The sequence below is a fragment of the Pundamilia nyererei genome, unplaced genomic scaffold (assembly GCF_000239375.1).
Source record: "Pundamilia nyererei isolate P.nyererei 1_Seehausen unplaced genomic scaffold, PunNye1.0 scaffold00029, whole genome shotgun sequence".
In the NCBI taxonomy this organism is placed as follows: domain Eukaryota; kingdom Metazoa; phylum Chordata; class Actinopteri; order Cichliformes; family Cichlidae; genus Pundamilia; species Pundamilia nyererei.
This window is the reverse complement of record NW_005187430.1, coordinates 2,843,817-2,857,100: the sequence shown is the minus strand read 5'-3', so window position 1 is coordinate 2,857,100 and position 13,284 is coordinate 2,843,817. Positions and strand designations below refer to the sequence as shown.

The following is a 13,284-nucleotide window of genomic DNA, read 5'->3' as shown; positions in this document are numbered from 1 at the left end:
AACCTGCCACTGTATGTGGTGAATAAAATTTGAACTTGTGTTAGAGCCCTGACAAGTTCAGGAGGTGAGGCTTTAGGTCAGGAGGAAGAGGTGCAACTGAGAGAGGAGAGAAAACGGCGAATGTTAAATGGTCACAGTTTGAAAGAGCGATTTGTGACTGTGATTTGTTTCTAACCACATATGTAACATGTTTTATGTATGTCGGGGCAACATGGTGACTTTCACAGACTGGTGCTCACTCGATTATTTCGAAGTTCATGAGAATGTGTGAATTTGTCTTCCAACAAATTGATGTGTAATTGCACTAATCACTGTATATTTTTGAGTACTTTTTTCACTGTTAAATAACTTAAGCTAACTATCCTATAACTCTACTGTTACCTTTAATTAGATGTAAAATGAACCATCATAGTCGGAGAAGCTGTTTTACCTGTTTTGGCTTTCTGTCCACTTATGTCCACTAATTACTTACTGTGGCGTTAATCATCCGTTCCTGTATGTGAACACAGTTAACTGTGACTCAGCGCTCAGCGGTTGGTCTAACCTTTCTCCTCATACTTGCCCTCTATCTGTGAATAAACAGGACTCTCCACATCTGTGCAAACACAGCTTTAGAGAGCAGCTACCTACACCCGATTATCTATTCTGTGGACAACAATTGGCATCTTAACAATAGGATGGTGCTTTGGCGATGTAGTAAAAGACTTCCTCCCACCCCGGCTGTCGCATTTATCTTGTAGAAAACTTTGTCCTGACAGTAACGTTACAGTTCTCTCCATGTCGTAAAGTAAACATTTAAACATCATTTAATTATGTAAAATAAGAAACTTGGTGATCAAAATTTGACCCTTTTTCCCGCCGCAGTTCTATAACACTGTAATGAAATGAAACAAACGTCTCTGTCAGGCCTCTAAGCAGAGCTGTTGCAGTTACATGTGAGCGTCTTAATCCAGGAGCTCACATAGAGACAAACATACTGCATTTATTGCATATGAATTGTAGGAGGATTAGTCAAATAATAGGAGAAGACGTATAACCCAGGATTATTCATTCTACCGGATTTACTAAGGCCACAACAATCAATTTTGTGCATAAAATTCTCTGCCGCCAAACTAGCACGTACAGTTTTATTAGAGCTGGTGACGCAAGAGATCAAGACCACAAACACTCATCCAGACGTGGTTTAGGCTGACGGCGATGGGGTATGCGTATGTCTGACGAGCTCGTGTTGACATAGGCTGGAGCAGTACGATGAGACACGATGAGCCGAGTCTCTCACATTCCCAGACACCCAACTCAGTTTAGTAGGTTACACACATCTGGTTGCGTGCATGAGAATGTTTGACATGTGGAGCTTATATAAGGTCACGAACTCACAGAAATGCATTGCAGCACTGTAATTATGAAGTCTCTCTGGAGCCTCCACCTGTGGCTACACCTGTACTGGTCCGTGCAGTGAGCTGTGGAAAACGTGTTTTTTCTGTTATTTGCGTGTAAAGATGTGGTTATGCAGGTCTTTGTGTGCCCATTTACATTTGCACACGTGTGTATAATGAAATCCGTCTGCCTCTCTACAGGTGTGTGTGCCCCGACATGCTTGTCGACGATGCTGGGCATAAAGTGATGCTTGTGTAATTACCACCATACTGATGTAGCAAACTGCTAACAGAATGCTTTTTTTATTGCTCTGAACATGGACTGTTGTTTTACTGTCTGATGGGTTGTTTAGTTTTCCTATAGGAGGTAATTAAATTTTATTTATATAGCACCAAATCATAACAGTCATCTCAAGATGCTTTAAACTTTAAAAACGCTACAATAATAGAGAGAATCAGATGATCCCCTTTGAGCAAGAACTTGGCGACAGTAGGATTAAAACAGGAAGAAACCTTCATCAGAGCCAGGCTCAGGTCAGCCATCTGCCCCGAGCGCTTGGGGCTGATGTGAGGAAGACTGAACAAACAACACCTTGTACTACTGGGGAGGCTGTTCCCTAAAGGATTATTATTGCCATGTAGGGTTCTGCTTGGATTTATCATATACGGTATAGTGGATGGATCTAGCGTCTGTGACGTCACCCATTGATTTGCAAAGTCCTGTTATGGAGCCTTGAGCTGAGCATTTTTGCTCTTGCCATGTTTTTCAAAAAAATAAAATTTTTATATCCTGGATGTCCTTAAAATGCTTGTCGCAAAGGTCGTCCATATGGACAGCTGCAAATTTAGGTCGAGTTTGAAAGAGTTGATTTTGGAGCTTCTTTCTTGGCCGGCACTTTCAGTCCACGGAATTTCTGGGTTTTTCCTGAACATTATAAACAACTTCCTCTAATCTGAGGCTGGCAGTTTGGGTTCATCCAGACGTTGGCAAAGTGGTGACACATCTGAGTAACTTGCACTTATGTGCAGTTGTTTAAACTGATCTAGGAATCTGAAGTTGTTTAGAAATGGCTCGAGAGATCTTTGTGTAAATCTACAGTTCGCTTTCTTAGATCTTGATTGAGTTCCTTGGACTTTCTCATTGTTCCCTGCATTGGTCCAGTGAATGCTGTCAAACAAATCTGATTCATTCTGGTGAAGATAAACTACCAGTTGTTGTCAATTACAATCACAATTATGATCAAAAGGTAACACAAAGTTAACACTGAGCCTCATTAAGATAAGAAACCGTAGAACCTTGAACACCGCTTAAAATATTTAAGTGAATGTATGTACAGTATATATTTAAAGGCATCAAAGATGTATGCCGTGCAATTATTCCATCCTGGTAAAATAAAAGTCCAGAGAAATCATGAAAAGCCCAAATGACCATGGAATTCAGGCCCATGTTGAGTTGCTAGAGAAAGTTGCTGACAGTTGCTGAGCTTAAGCAACTGTGGGCAAAATAACTCCTGGTGATGCACAGTGGGTAAATTCTGAATTAAACTTTTCTAGTTGTTGAGGCAAGTGACTGAAGGGTTTATGGGCTCAGTGTATCACTGATTGACATATTCTAGCATGGTATATTCATTAGAGAGGTACTGAGGCAATAGGAGCTTGGTATGACCATCAGCCACAGAATGATGCATGACAGATGAATAGCTTTCTGTGTGTACGCCACTTTAGAATGACCAAAATGTAAAAAAATGAACATAATGTTCTGTTAAATATGATTAAATGAGTGAGTGAGCCTTTAAAATCATCAGGAATGGAGCCGATGGACTTTTTGCCCATAGTCTCCTGTAAAAGAATGGAAGGTTTGGGCACTATTGTTGTCTTCACTTTTTAGATCTGGGAGTTATATCCGGCTTTAAACTTTAAACTAGGTCTGATTGGTATACTTTATTGTTTTTGGTTGAATGGATGCTGGAGTGTGTTACTGTTTTTGGATGATGCCCTTAATTGTAACAGCTTTCTGAATTTTTTTTCCAGAAGACGCCAAAGTGATTTTTGCTGTCATAATAAACCTAAAGTGAGGCGAGTATGGAGGGCATGTTTTTCTTTGGATGTGATGGTTTGCTTCTTAAACACATCCACAGAAAAGAAACTAACTCTCCACGTGTCCATCTTTCACTTACATTTCAACTAAATCTTCTTGGATAGTCATAGATGATATATGTCAGATTTCTTTGGAAAAAAATCACTTGGACTTCCACGAAATTCTCCCTGTAAATTTATTGAATCACATGTTGTCATCATCAGGTCAAAGCTTCCAATATGCAAGAATTATTTTCCATGACAGCTTCTGGGCGCACTCATGCAGGCAGGAGACAAACCTTGCAGTCACACGCTGAGCTCTCCCCTGAAACTTGTTTTTCTTCTTTTCTGTATCGATCCTAAAAGTCTGCAGGTTGCAGAACACTTGTACTTTTCTTTGTTTCTGTGAGCTGATGTCTGTCTGTTTGTGTCCCCAGCGAAACAGCACATCAACATCGTGGGGAACCAGCTACAGATGAACCAGCACCATATGGACACAGCTTTGAACTTCTACAAGATGGCACTCATCAAACACCTGACCCGTGGCCGCAAAGCCTCCCACGTCATCGCCGCCTGCATCTACATGGTCTGCCGAACCGAGGGAACGCCGCGTATCCTTTCTGCTCAGAATAATAAGATAAAATGTCCAGCATAGGTTCCTTTTACATATCCTGCTCGACTGCATTATTTCACTTGTCTAAATGTTTTTATGGAGCATTTACAAAGAAAATACATCTGGATATAAGAGCAAAATAATGATTAAGTATCAGCAAATTGAAGGTCTTTGCCTGTGTTTATATGAAAGTCACCCTCTGAACGGCCTACCATGGCGATGCTGTGCTTCATCTTGTTTTATGGATGAAGCTTGCCTTCACAGCTCTGTCCCTTCTTAGAAGAAACACACAAAACATATTTTTCTGCATGCCTCTTACTGCTTGTGTTACGTGTCCGCGGTGCCATATATCTGGCATCTTGTATGCGATTGTCTCATGGCAAACAGATATGTGTCCCTTTTTCGCAACAGAAAATAGTTCTCGGTCTCACCACTCAATACACCATCTGCCTTAAACATCAGCTTTGTAGTTTTGTTTGCTAGCTGACTTTCTAGGCTGTAAGTGTGTCTGTCTGATGTGTAGGGTCAAGGAATGCAAATTAGCATGACTCCGAGAGCCAAAATTGAGAGATTAATGGGAACTACATCAGGCTGAGTTGAACTAGAATGATAAATTTGAAGTGTGTCAAGCTGGCAAGTTAGCCATCTGCCTGTGTGTGTTGGATTAAATGAATGTAATGAAGAATGCTCTCTGAGGGGAAGCCTGATCAAAGAAGTTTCCTCCATAACCGAGCTGCTTTTCCTGCATGCACCAGGGAACCCTTTCCTTTCTATCGCGCTCCTCCTGCAGCGGTTGAGCAGATGTTCAGTATTAGCTGAGACAAAGTTGCAAGTTAAATTTGCAAACCCGCCTTTTATACCGATGGAGGGTGGCACAATAAAGCCAGCAGGTTGCTTTTGATGTGAGCCTGCGGAGGCCGGGCCGCCTGTCACCGCCTTTCTAAATGTTTCATACAGCGCTAACGGCAGCTTATTGAAGTCGAGAGTGATGTGTCATCATCGGGATAATGGGACTTTTTGGTTCATCCTTTTTTCATAAGCACAGAAGCTCTTTATTTATTTTTTTCTGCTCTCAGTGTGGGTTCACTCCTGACTCACTTCACCTCCGAGGGTGATTGCGTTATGTAACTGCTGCACAGAACGGCCGGGATAGGTTTGCCTAATGAAAAGAGGCGAGCAGGGTGTAATGCATTCCTGCTGCATTGTTTGCTGGGCTTTTGTGTTTGTGTGTGTGTGCGTGTTGGCGCAGGCCTGTCTGTTTGTGCATGTTTTGAAGAGTGTCACTGGGGTAAAAATAGCTCCGCTCGCTTCCTTTTCCACAGCTGGGTGATTCTGTAATGTTGTCGCAGGGGAGGATGAGGACAAAGACGGAAGGAGAAGGAGAGTGGAGTAAAAAAGGGAAACATCCGTCAAACCTGGGGTTTAATTTACGAGGAGCGGCCACACTGTTGGGATCATTCATCCATTTTCAGACGCTCACCGATCGTTCATGTGTTGTGAATTTTCTAGTTGTCTTTCTGATCTTCCTTCAATACATTCTTTCTATTTTCAGTTTTCCTGCTGTCTCATAATTCAGTAGTTTCCCATAAACCTCTTGTTTATGTTATGCTTCTTCTTCACTGTGGTGAATCATCTGCCTCCATCTCATCCTATGCTTAGCATCCTGTTGTGCTCTCAGTATATCCATGACCCTTCTCGGTCTTCTACTTTTCCTCCTGCCTGTAAGATCCATCTTTGACATCTTTTGTCCAGTTATATCCACTGTCCCTCCTCTGCATGTGTCCAATCCATCTTGACCTTGGATCTTTAGCCTTGTCTCTTGGTTCTGTATGATGTCACTGAGAGGGGACGTGCCTAACAGAGCGATCTGCGAGTAGAAGAAAGCTACTTTAAGGGAGGATGGCCTTACATACGGTTGGCATTAAAATGGCTTGCTTCTGACGGTGGATGAACTGGAGTCTTGCACTAAGGGCCAGGTTTTTACTGAAATAAAACAAGGTTTTAAATGATAAAATTATACAGAATTTATTTAAGCCTTTTACCATCATTAACTTCTTTCACTGCAGCTGAATACAGTCTCTTGTTACATGTTGATGGACCTCTGAGTGTGTCCTTCTGAGAGTGGCCACACTCAGAAAGTAGGGCAATTACTCTGCAGCCACAGCCGCCTCCTGGCTGCATCACACCGCCTCTCTGATCTCGCTCCAGAAACTTTGGGTCTTTTTACCCCTTTTAAGGCGGTCTGTCCTCAAAACTGCTCGGACTGTTATTTTTGGAAATGGTACCTGGTGTGATCATTTTTTTGCCAGATAATTACAGTTAGAGACACACAAACGGGCGGTCATTTCCATAAAGCGTCTGGTGTGAAACAACAACAACAGCCTTTACCTGTTTTATTCTGCACAGCAGTCTGCTCAGTTCTTTTGGTTTTGCAGGGCATCTCATGTCCAAACCACGCGCATTAATCTGTTGCTCCTCCACTCTCTTCGTGTTTCAGGCTTTCAGCAGGTTTTTGTAGCTGAGATTTGTTCCCATTCAGCCACAGGGGCAATAATGGGGTCCAACACTGATGTTGGCTGATGAGGTCTGACTCACAGCTTGTGCTCCAGTTCATCCCAAAGGTGCTGATGGATTGAGGTCAGGGCAAAGTGGGAAAACCTTTTCTTTATGGACCTGTCTTTAAGCTTTGGTGTCGTTGTTGAGTTTAAAAATAACACTGAATTGATCGGCCAGGGTTTATGTCCCCCACCCCAACCCAAGGTATCTCAACTTCTCAATTTCATAGTTAAACATCAGGTCTGAGGGCTGCAAATTTAGAGGCAAAATGCATTAAGAAGAATTATTGACCAGCATTAACAGGAATGGCTGCCGCAATCAAATGCTGTTTAATGTAAGTACGGACTTGTGACTGATGTGAAATATTATAAGAGCCACTAAGATGTGTAACGGGGGGAGGAGGGGGGAGATCAGAGGATTAAATATCTCCTGCTGTTGTATAAGATCTAAGTAGCCCCCTCACCCCACGGTCCAGATGTGTTGAAGGGCCTGCTGCTCTTTATTTTCCTGATTAATGGAATCATCTGCACTTTCCAGACGGGATGTGCCGGGATTATCTTTTTGCATTTCATCTGCACTGCTGCTAATTCCATTGTGCGATCTTTTTCAGAGGAGCTCCGCTAATCCACATAGGCAGCCTGGAGACAGGTGCACCTGTCGCCATAGAGACCAGTGTGTTCAAGCTGGTCGGGCACTGGGAGGACAAGCTATCCAGACCCTGGTCAGGCATGTTGTGTCTTTTTGTCAGGCCTATTGGGCGATCGTGGCTCAAGAGTTGGCAGTTCGTCTTGTAATCAGAAGGTTGGCAGGTCGAGCCCCGGCTCGGACAGTCTCGGTCGTTGACACTTCACCTCCTGCCTACTGGTGATGGCCAGAGGGGCCGATGGCGCGATATGGCAGCCTCGCTTCTGTCAGTCTGCCCCAGGGCAGCTGTGGCTACAACTGTAGCTGCCTCCACCAGTGTGTGTATGAATGAATAGTGAAATTGTAAAGCGCTTTGAGAGTCTCGAAAAGCGCTATATAAATGCAATCCCTTATTATTGTTGTTGAAGAGTCGCCTGGTTAAAAGTGACACTTGGGTGTCATTCGATTTGTGTTCACTGAATTTTAATTTTGTCGTTAAGGTTATGCTGGTGCCCTCTGAGCATGTGCAAAGTCATACAATCAGGAAATCTACCTGCGCTTAGTTTCGTGGGTGGGTAGGGTGGGATCTATAAAACTGTCTTTATATTCATACTCTTGAACCACCCATCATTTCTTTACATTTCAGGAGGATGGGGACTAGGTGTAGTTAAAAAGCTCAAAAATACACATTTAAAAGACAAAAATAGAGTTTCTGTAATTCAGACGAGCTTGAAAATCATGAAAATGGTTCTTCGGGCTTCCTGGAGGGTGCTGGCTACCTTTTTATTTGTTCTGTTAAAATGATTCCACACTGCCACAGTGATGTTGAGCTCTGGTGAGTTTTGCTGTGTTATTTTGTTCTATCCAGGTTGGCTTTCACTGCATTAGCACTGGTTTGGGATCATTGTCATCCTGAAAAACGAAGTTGTCATTCAGATGCTATTAGATGGTATCTGATGGATCTCTTCTGCATTAATAATCACAGAAGTTTTGTCATGAGCTCCAGCACCAGACTGAAATTAGACCCAAACCATGATAGAGCTTCTACCGTGTTTTACAGGTGGCTGTAGCCTGCTGATGGCTGTCCTGTCTCTTTCCTTCATGTATATTGAAGTTAATTTGAAGCAAAACATCTCATTTGTGTTCATCACAAATTGGACATTTTTGCCACAGATTTTCATTCCACTTCTTGTGTAATTTTGATTGCTTCATTTCTTTATGAATTACTTCTTGACAGCCATCCTTTTACTGAGACCCTTTCTGATGAGGCTTCAGCAAACGGTAGATGAATCAACTGAAAGGCCAAATGCATCTGTCAGGATATGACATGATTTCAAATACTGTTTATCTGCCCTAAAGAGATTTTTAGGACCGCAGAAAATACTAACATGTTGGTGTTTACCAAAGAAACAGTAACAAAGTGTCATTTAACCTCAGCTCTTTGCTAAATATGCTGTTATATGTAGATAAAACTCTGGCTCATCCACTGAGTACATAACTTTTTGTTTGTTTGTTTTATGCTTGAATGACTCAGAGGTCAATCTTTTAAGTTGCTTAACAAACATTTTGAAATGTAATGTACAAGGACTTGAGTGAAAATGAGTGGGGAAAAACAGCCGACGTCAAAAGTAAAGACCTTCAGAGAACCTGGAGAACTGTTGTTCAAGATCACCTAAAACGATGACAGCCTGGCTCTTCTTCTGTTTGACTGTTTGGAAAAATACAAATCGTGACCTGAACGTTTAGTGTCCTTGACCTGGTTTTTCTCAGACATGCTCTTGGACCTCAGTGATATTCTGCAGGTAAGTTTTACTACGTCTATATTGGATGATTGATTTGATTTTGGTTTTTTTTTCATATTATCAGTGAATTCTTTGTTCTTTAGAACAAAATAGGGTAAAAATGTCCACATCAGTTCGATTTAAACTCTGAGTTGATTAGACTGTTTATATTAGACCATATTTCTTGTATTCTTTCATGAAATCTGCTGTAAATCCCTATTAAAAACTGTTAGAATGAAATAACTTGGATGAAAATGTCTTTCTCACTTTGATGCGTCTTAAGGCCCAACCCTGTTCAAGCAAACCAATTAAACACACTACCTTCTACCACTCCTCCCATAGTGCAGGTCTCCCTAGCTGCTCCTGCACTCACGCTTTCCCTCGTGTGATTAAATCTTTCTCGTGTGCATGTGTATAAATTTAGTAAGCCCTCCATTTGTCTGCGTATTTAATTCACAGTGAGTCAGGGGTGTGGTGTTGTGAGGATGGGACATTTCTCACAGTCACAGCTGGTCGGGGGCTTTTATTTTTATACACCCAGCTGTCCTGGAGGAGCCGTCCACCCCTCCCCCACCACCAGCACCACCCTGGCATTTGGGGGTTGGGAATGGATTTGTATTGGATTTTAGGTGGGTGGGGTTGTGGGGTTATTAATGCCGAGAAATGTGGCTGTAGCTGCTGCTGCTGGGGCGGTGGGGTGTGTTCTACTCTACCAATCACTTTTTATGGATCCACACCCAGACCACTTGGTCTTCCTAGCATTGTTTGGGTGAATGGTCAGCTTTGTCTGTCTCAGGCTGTTTTCTCAAAGCTGCTTAAACGGAGAGGCTCCATTGCTGAGGGTCGGATCGATACCAGCTGCCTTTGCATCCAGCTGACGTTATGGCAGTTTAGCATGTTGGTCATTAATTGAGTGGTTCAGATGTTTCTTTCATGTGAGAGCTATATCTTTGCACACATGCAGAGTTTTGTGCAACAGGTGCTTTGGGTGGTGACCTCCGCACTATTTGGATGCTTCGTCAGTCTTTGGGGGAGTGTCACCACACCAGATGTTTGCCAGTTGGTGGTAACATGAAATTGAATCATTCCTGATCCCAGTGAGTGTTGTTCTTCAAGAACAAATGCATTTGAGTTGCTAGTCTGGCTTTTGGCCCTCAGGGCTACAGGGATGCAGACAGAGATGATTGTTTGAGTGCTTTTTAGGATGCTGTGGGTTGTCATATATTTATTGTCTTATAGACGAATCGGGCAGAACATTCTGTACACTTGCGTAATATTATGTTGGTCCACATTTTGCTGCCAAAACAGTCCTGAACCATCAAGACATGGACTCCACTGGACCCCTGAAGGTGCGAGCCTCACATGTCCAGGGTCACCACTGTTCCTTCCTTGGATCGCTTATTGATAGATACTGACCTCGGCAGACTGGGAACCCCCAGCTGCAGTTTTTGAGATGCTCTGACCCAGCCGCCTGGCCATCACAATTTGGTCCTCGTCAAACTCGCTTAAATCCTTACGCTTCCCTATTTTTCCTGCTTCTGAGGACTAACTCGCCCCCTAATATATCCCACTGACTAACAGGTGGCATAATGAAGAGATAATCCGTGTTATTCACTTTACCTGTGAGTGCTCAAAATGTTGTGTTTGATTGGTTTCAGCTGCTAAACTTTGCTAAGATTTCAGTCTGGGATCCTGGTTAACAATCGGTGTGGGATCATTAAGCAAACTTGCCATTTGCCCAGTTCCATTGTTTGTGGTATAAAGACATGCAGACCTGCTGACAGCAGCTGTTTGCCTTTGTAGCTTTCAACTTTATCAAAGAGCTGTTTATCCTCAGGCTTGTCAGAGGAGCTGCCTTCAGTCATACGAACCACATCAGGAGCTCTTTAATTGAAAGCTGTTCCTCTCTAAAGCCCCAATCACTGTGTCCACCTGTTGAACTGTGACGTATCAGGTAACCACGCAGTAGTTTTGGTTGTGGGGTGCTGGGGGTTGAACTTTGACTGTGGAAAGTTTGATTTAACGCTTCGATGGAGAGGAGATTGTTTACTCCTCAGGTTCTCAGGTTCAGCCACTGCTGAACTTTAAAGTCTCAGGCGTGACTCGAATGTAACGTTCAGACCACATGAGTGAATGTCACTTGTCTGTGATGACTGTTTACATCATGATGTTCTGCGTAATAGACGATTGACAGTTCTAACACTTATTTTTAGGATATATCTGCATCTTGTGCATCATACAGAACAAAGTTTCCAAAATTGCGTGAAATGTTTGCAATCTCTTCGTTCTTTTTCATTCTTCAACAGATAATAGAAACAGTGTGACTCTCTCCTGTCTTACAGTGCAGCGTGTACACATTGTAAAAATAATTGTGTGCTTTTCAGCCACCTCGAGACTTCTGATTAATTAAAAGTTTTAATAAAGTGGCAAATCCAGCAAGCAAGTATAATTAGGCAAAAACAAACTACTTTATGAGTCCAGCTGAAATTGAGAGTGCCTCCGGTAATAAATCTCTCTGCACAGGAACACGGTGCACAGCTCCAATCAGGGGACGGGGGTCTGAAAACTGTGATAGATGTGTACAGCGGGCAGTTTGGGTCACGAGTTTCCATTTTTGGTTCTAAAAATGACCTGTTTGGCACGGTGTTATTACATGCACAAAAACAGGACCCAGATATAAAATATAAACTTGTGAGCTTTTGTCAATCACAACAAGAAATAGCAATGATGTATTGAGCTTGCAAACAGCTGGTTATTTGTAGTTTTTCTGTATCCAGTAGAAAAACAATATTTGATATTGACACTCTGTTAGCTCCGGTTTTAATGTTTTCCAGCTCCGGAGAAAAACGCCTGTTCTTAAGGTGCTAAAGCTTCACCAGCTCTTCTCCAACTCTGATTGGTGTTTGGTGCTGGGCAGATCAAGCACCCTGTGTTTTTGTGCTGTTTATGTCATCATTGAAATGAGGTTGGCTCCTTACTGTTTCATATTCTTGTGCAGATTACTCTGAGGAGTCGGTGTGACTCTGTATATCGTAGTATTAATGATGGCGAAGATGGCGTTTTATCAGTCACACAGTAGTGACTGCACTTGTTCCACTTCCTCCTGCTCCTCTATTTCTGCTTTCATGTAGAAATTCCTCGCTGGAATCAACTTCCCAGAATAGCAAAGCAGCATCTGTCCCTGCTCGACACCAGGGGAGGCCTTGAGCAAGAGTCCGTCTGTCTGTTCCTAAAACCTCCTCGTTTTACTCTCCCCTCCCCGTGTTCTCGGGAGAGTTGGTCTGAAGGAATGACAGAGAAGTGACCCGAGTTCACGACCTGATCCTGCAGCTTTCACTGCCGCCTCCTTCAAATTTCAGCCAGAGCAGAATTTAATTCCAGGCTGCAGTGCTGTTAATTCGTTAAGAGATGATAGATGTGCAGCCTCGTGGCTTTGTTATGCAACAGTATCCATCATCAGATCCTTTCAGATAAAGTAGGGGGTGGGTGGGGGCACCCCCAACCCCCTTTTTTTAACTGCTGAGCCTTCTGGAGATGTTGTGGGGTCAAACACAATGAAACATCTGTGATGGGAGGTTCCTGTGAGATAACCCTGATGACACACAGCACCATTCACCTCCTGTTACCTCTCTTCCTTTGACAAACCTGGTTTCTAGTTTGCTGCTCAGCCTAGTTTTAACTGCACAAGGGATTTCTTATCAGATCCTCTTCCAGAAAGTTTGAATAGGAAAATGCATCAGCCCCAGTTTATCAAGCATCAAGCACTGATTTTTGCAGTCCAGTGACCGGCAAGTTTACTTGTTCAATAACGTAGAACACAATTGACACAAAACTAGTTGTATGGTTTTAACAAGTAAGATATACTTCATATTTTATGACTTTCACTTGTTAGGTGAATGTGTAAAGATCCCAGGAGGAGACACAAATCCCTGGAGTTTTCCTCCCCTCACCCACAACTGGTTGCAGCAGACACTCCAGCCTGAGCCTGGTTCTGCAGGATGTTTCTTCCTATTGAAAGGGAGTTTTTCCTTCCCACTGTCACCAACTGCTTGCTCACAGAGGTTGTTTGTTGGTGTTTTTGCTGTGTTATCGGGTTTCTACCTTACAATACACAGCATTGTGAGGCAACTGTTGTCTCGTGAGAATTGTTTGGGGACGGGAAATGACTGGTCGGACTTGGTGTTGTGTTGTCCTCCACTGCTGCGAATCATGTTAAAGTACTTATACACACACACTCTAAGTTCTGCATCGTATGCTT

At 42.8% G+C, this 13,284-nt stretch overlaps 1 protein-coding gene across 1 annotated transcript in view; it reads left to right on the top strand.

Moving 5' to 3' along the window:
• Nucleotides 1-13,284, top strand: part of brf1a (BRF1 general transcription factor IIIB subunit a) — a 125,347-nt gene that overhangs the window by 12,888 nt on the left and 99,175 nt on the right. The window contains exons 4-5 of the mRNA XM_005728598.1: nucleotides 3,890-4,063; nucleotides 9,016-9,047. Of these exons, the coding sequence (XP_005728655.1) occupies nucleotides 3,890-4,063; nucleotides 9,016-9,047 (206 nt within the window). The remainder of the gene's footprint in view (nucleotides 1-3,889; nucleotides 4,064-9,015; nucleotides 9,048-13,284) is intronic.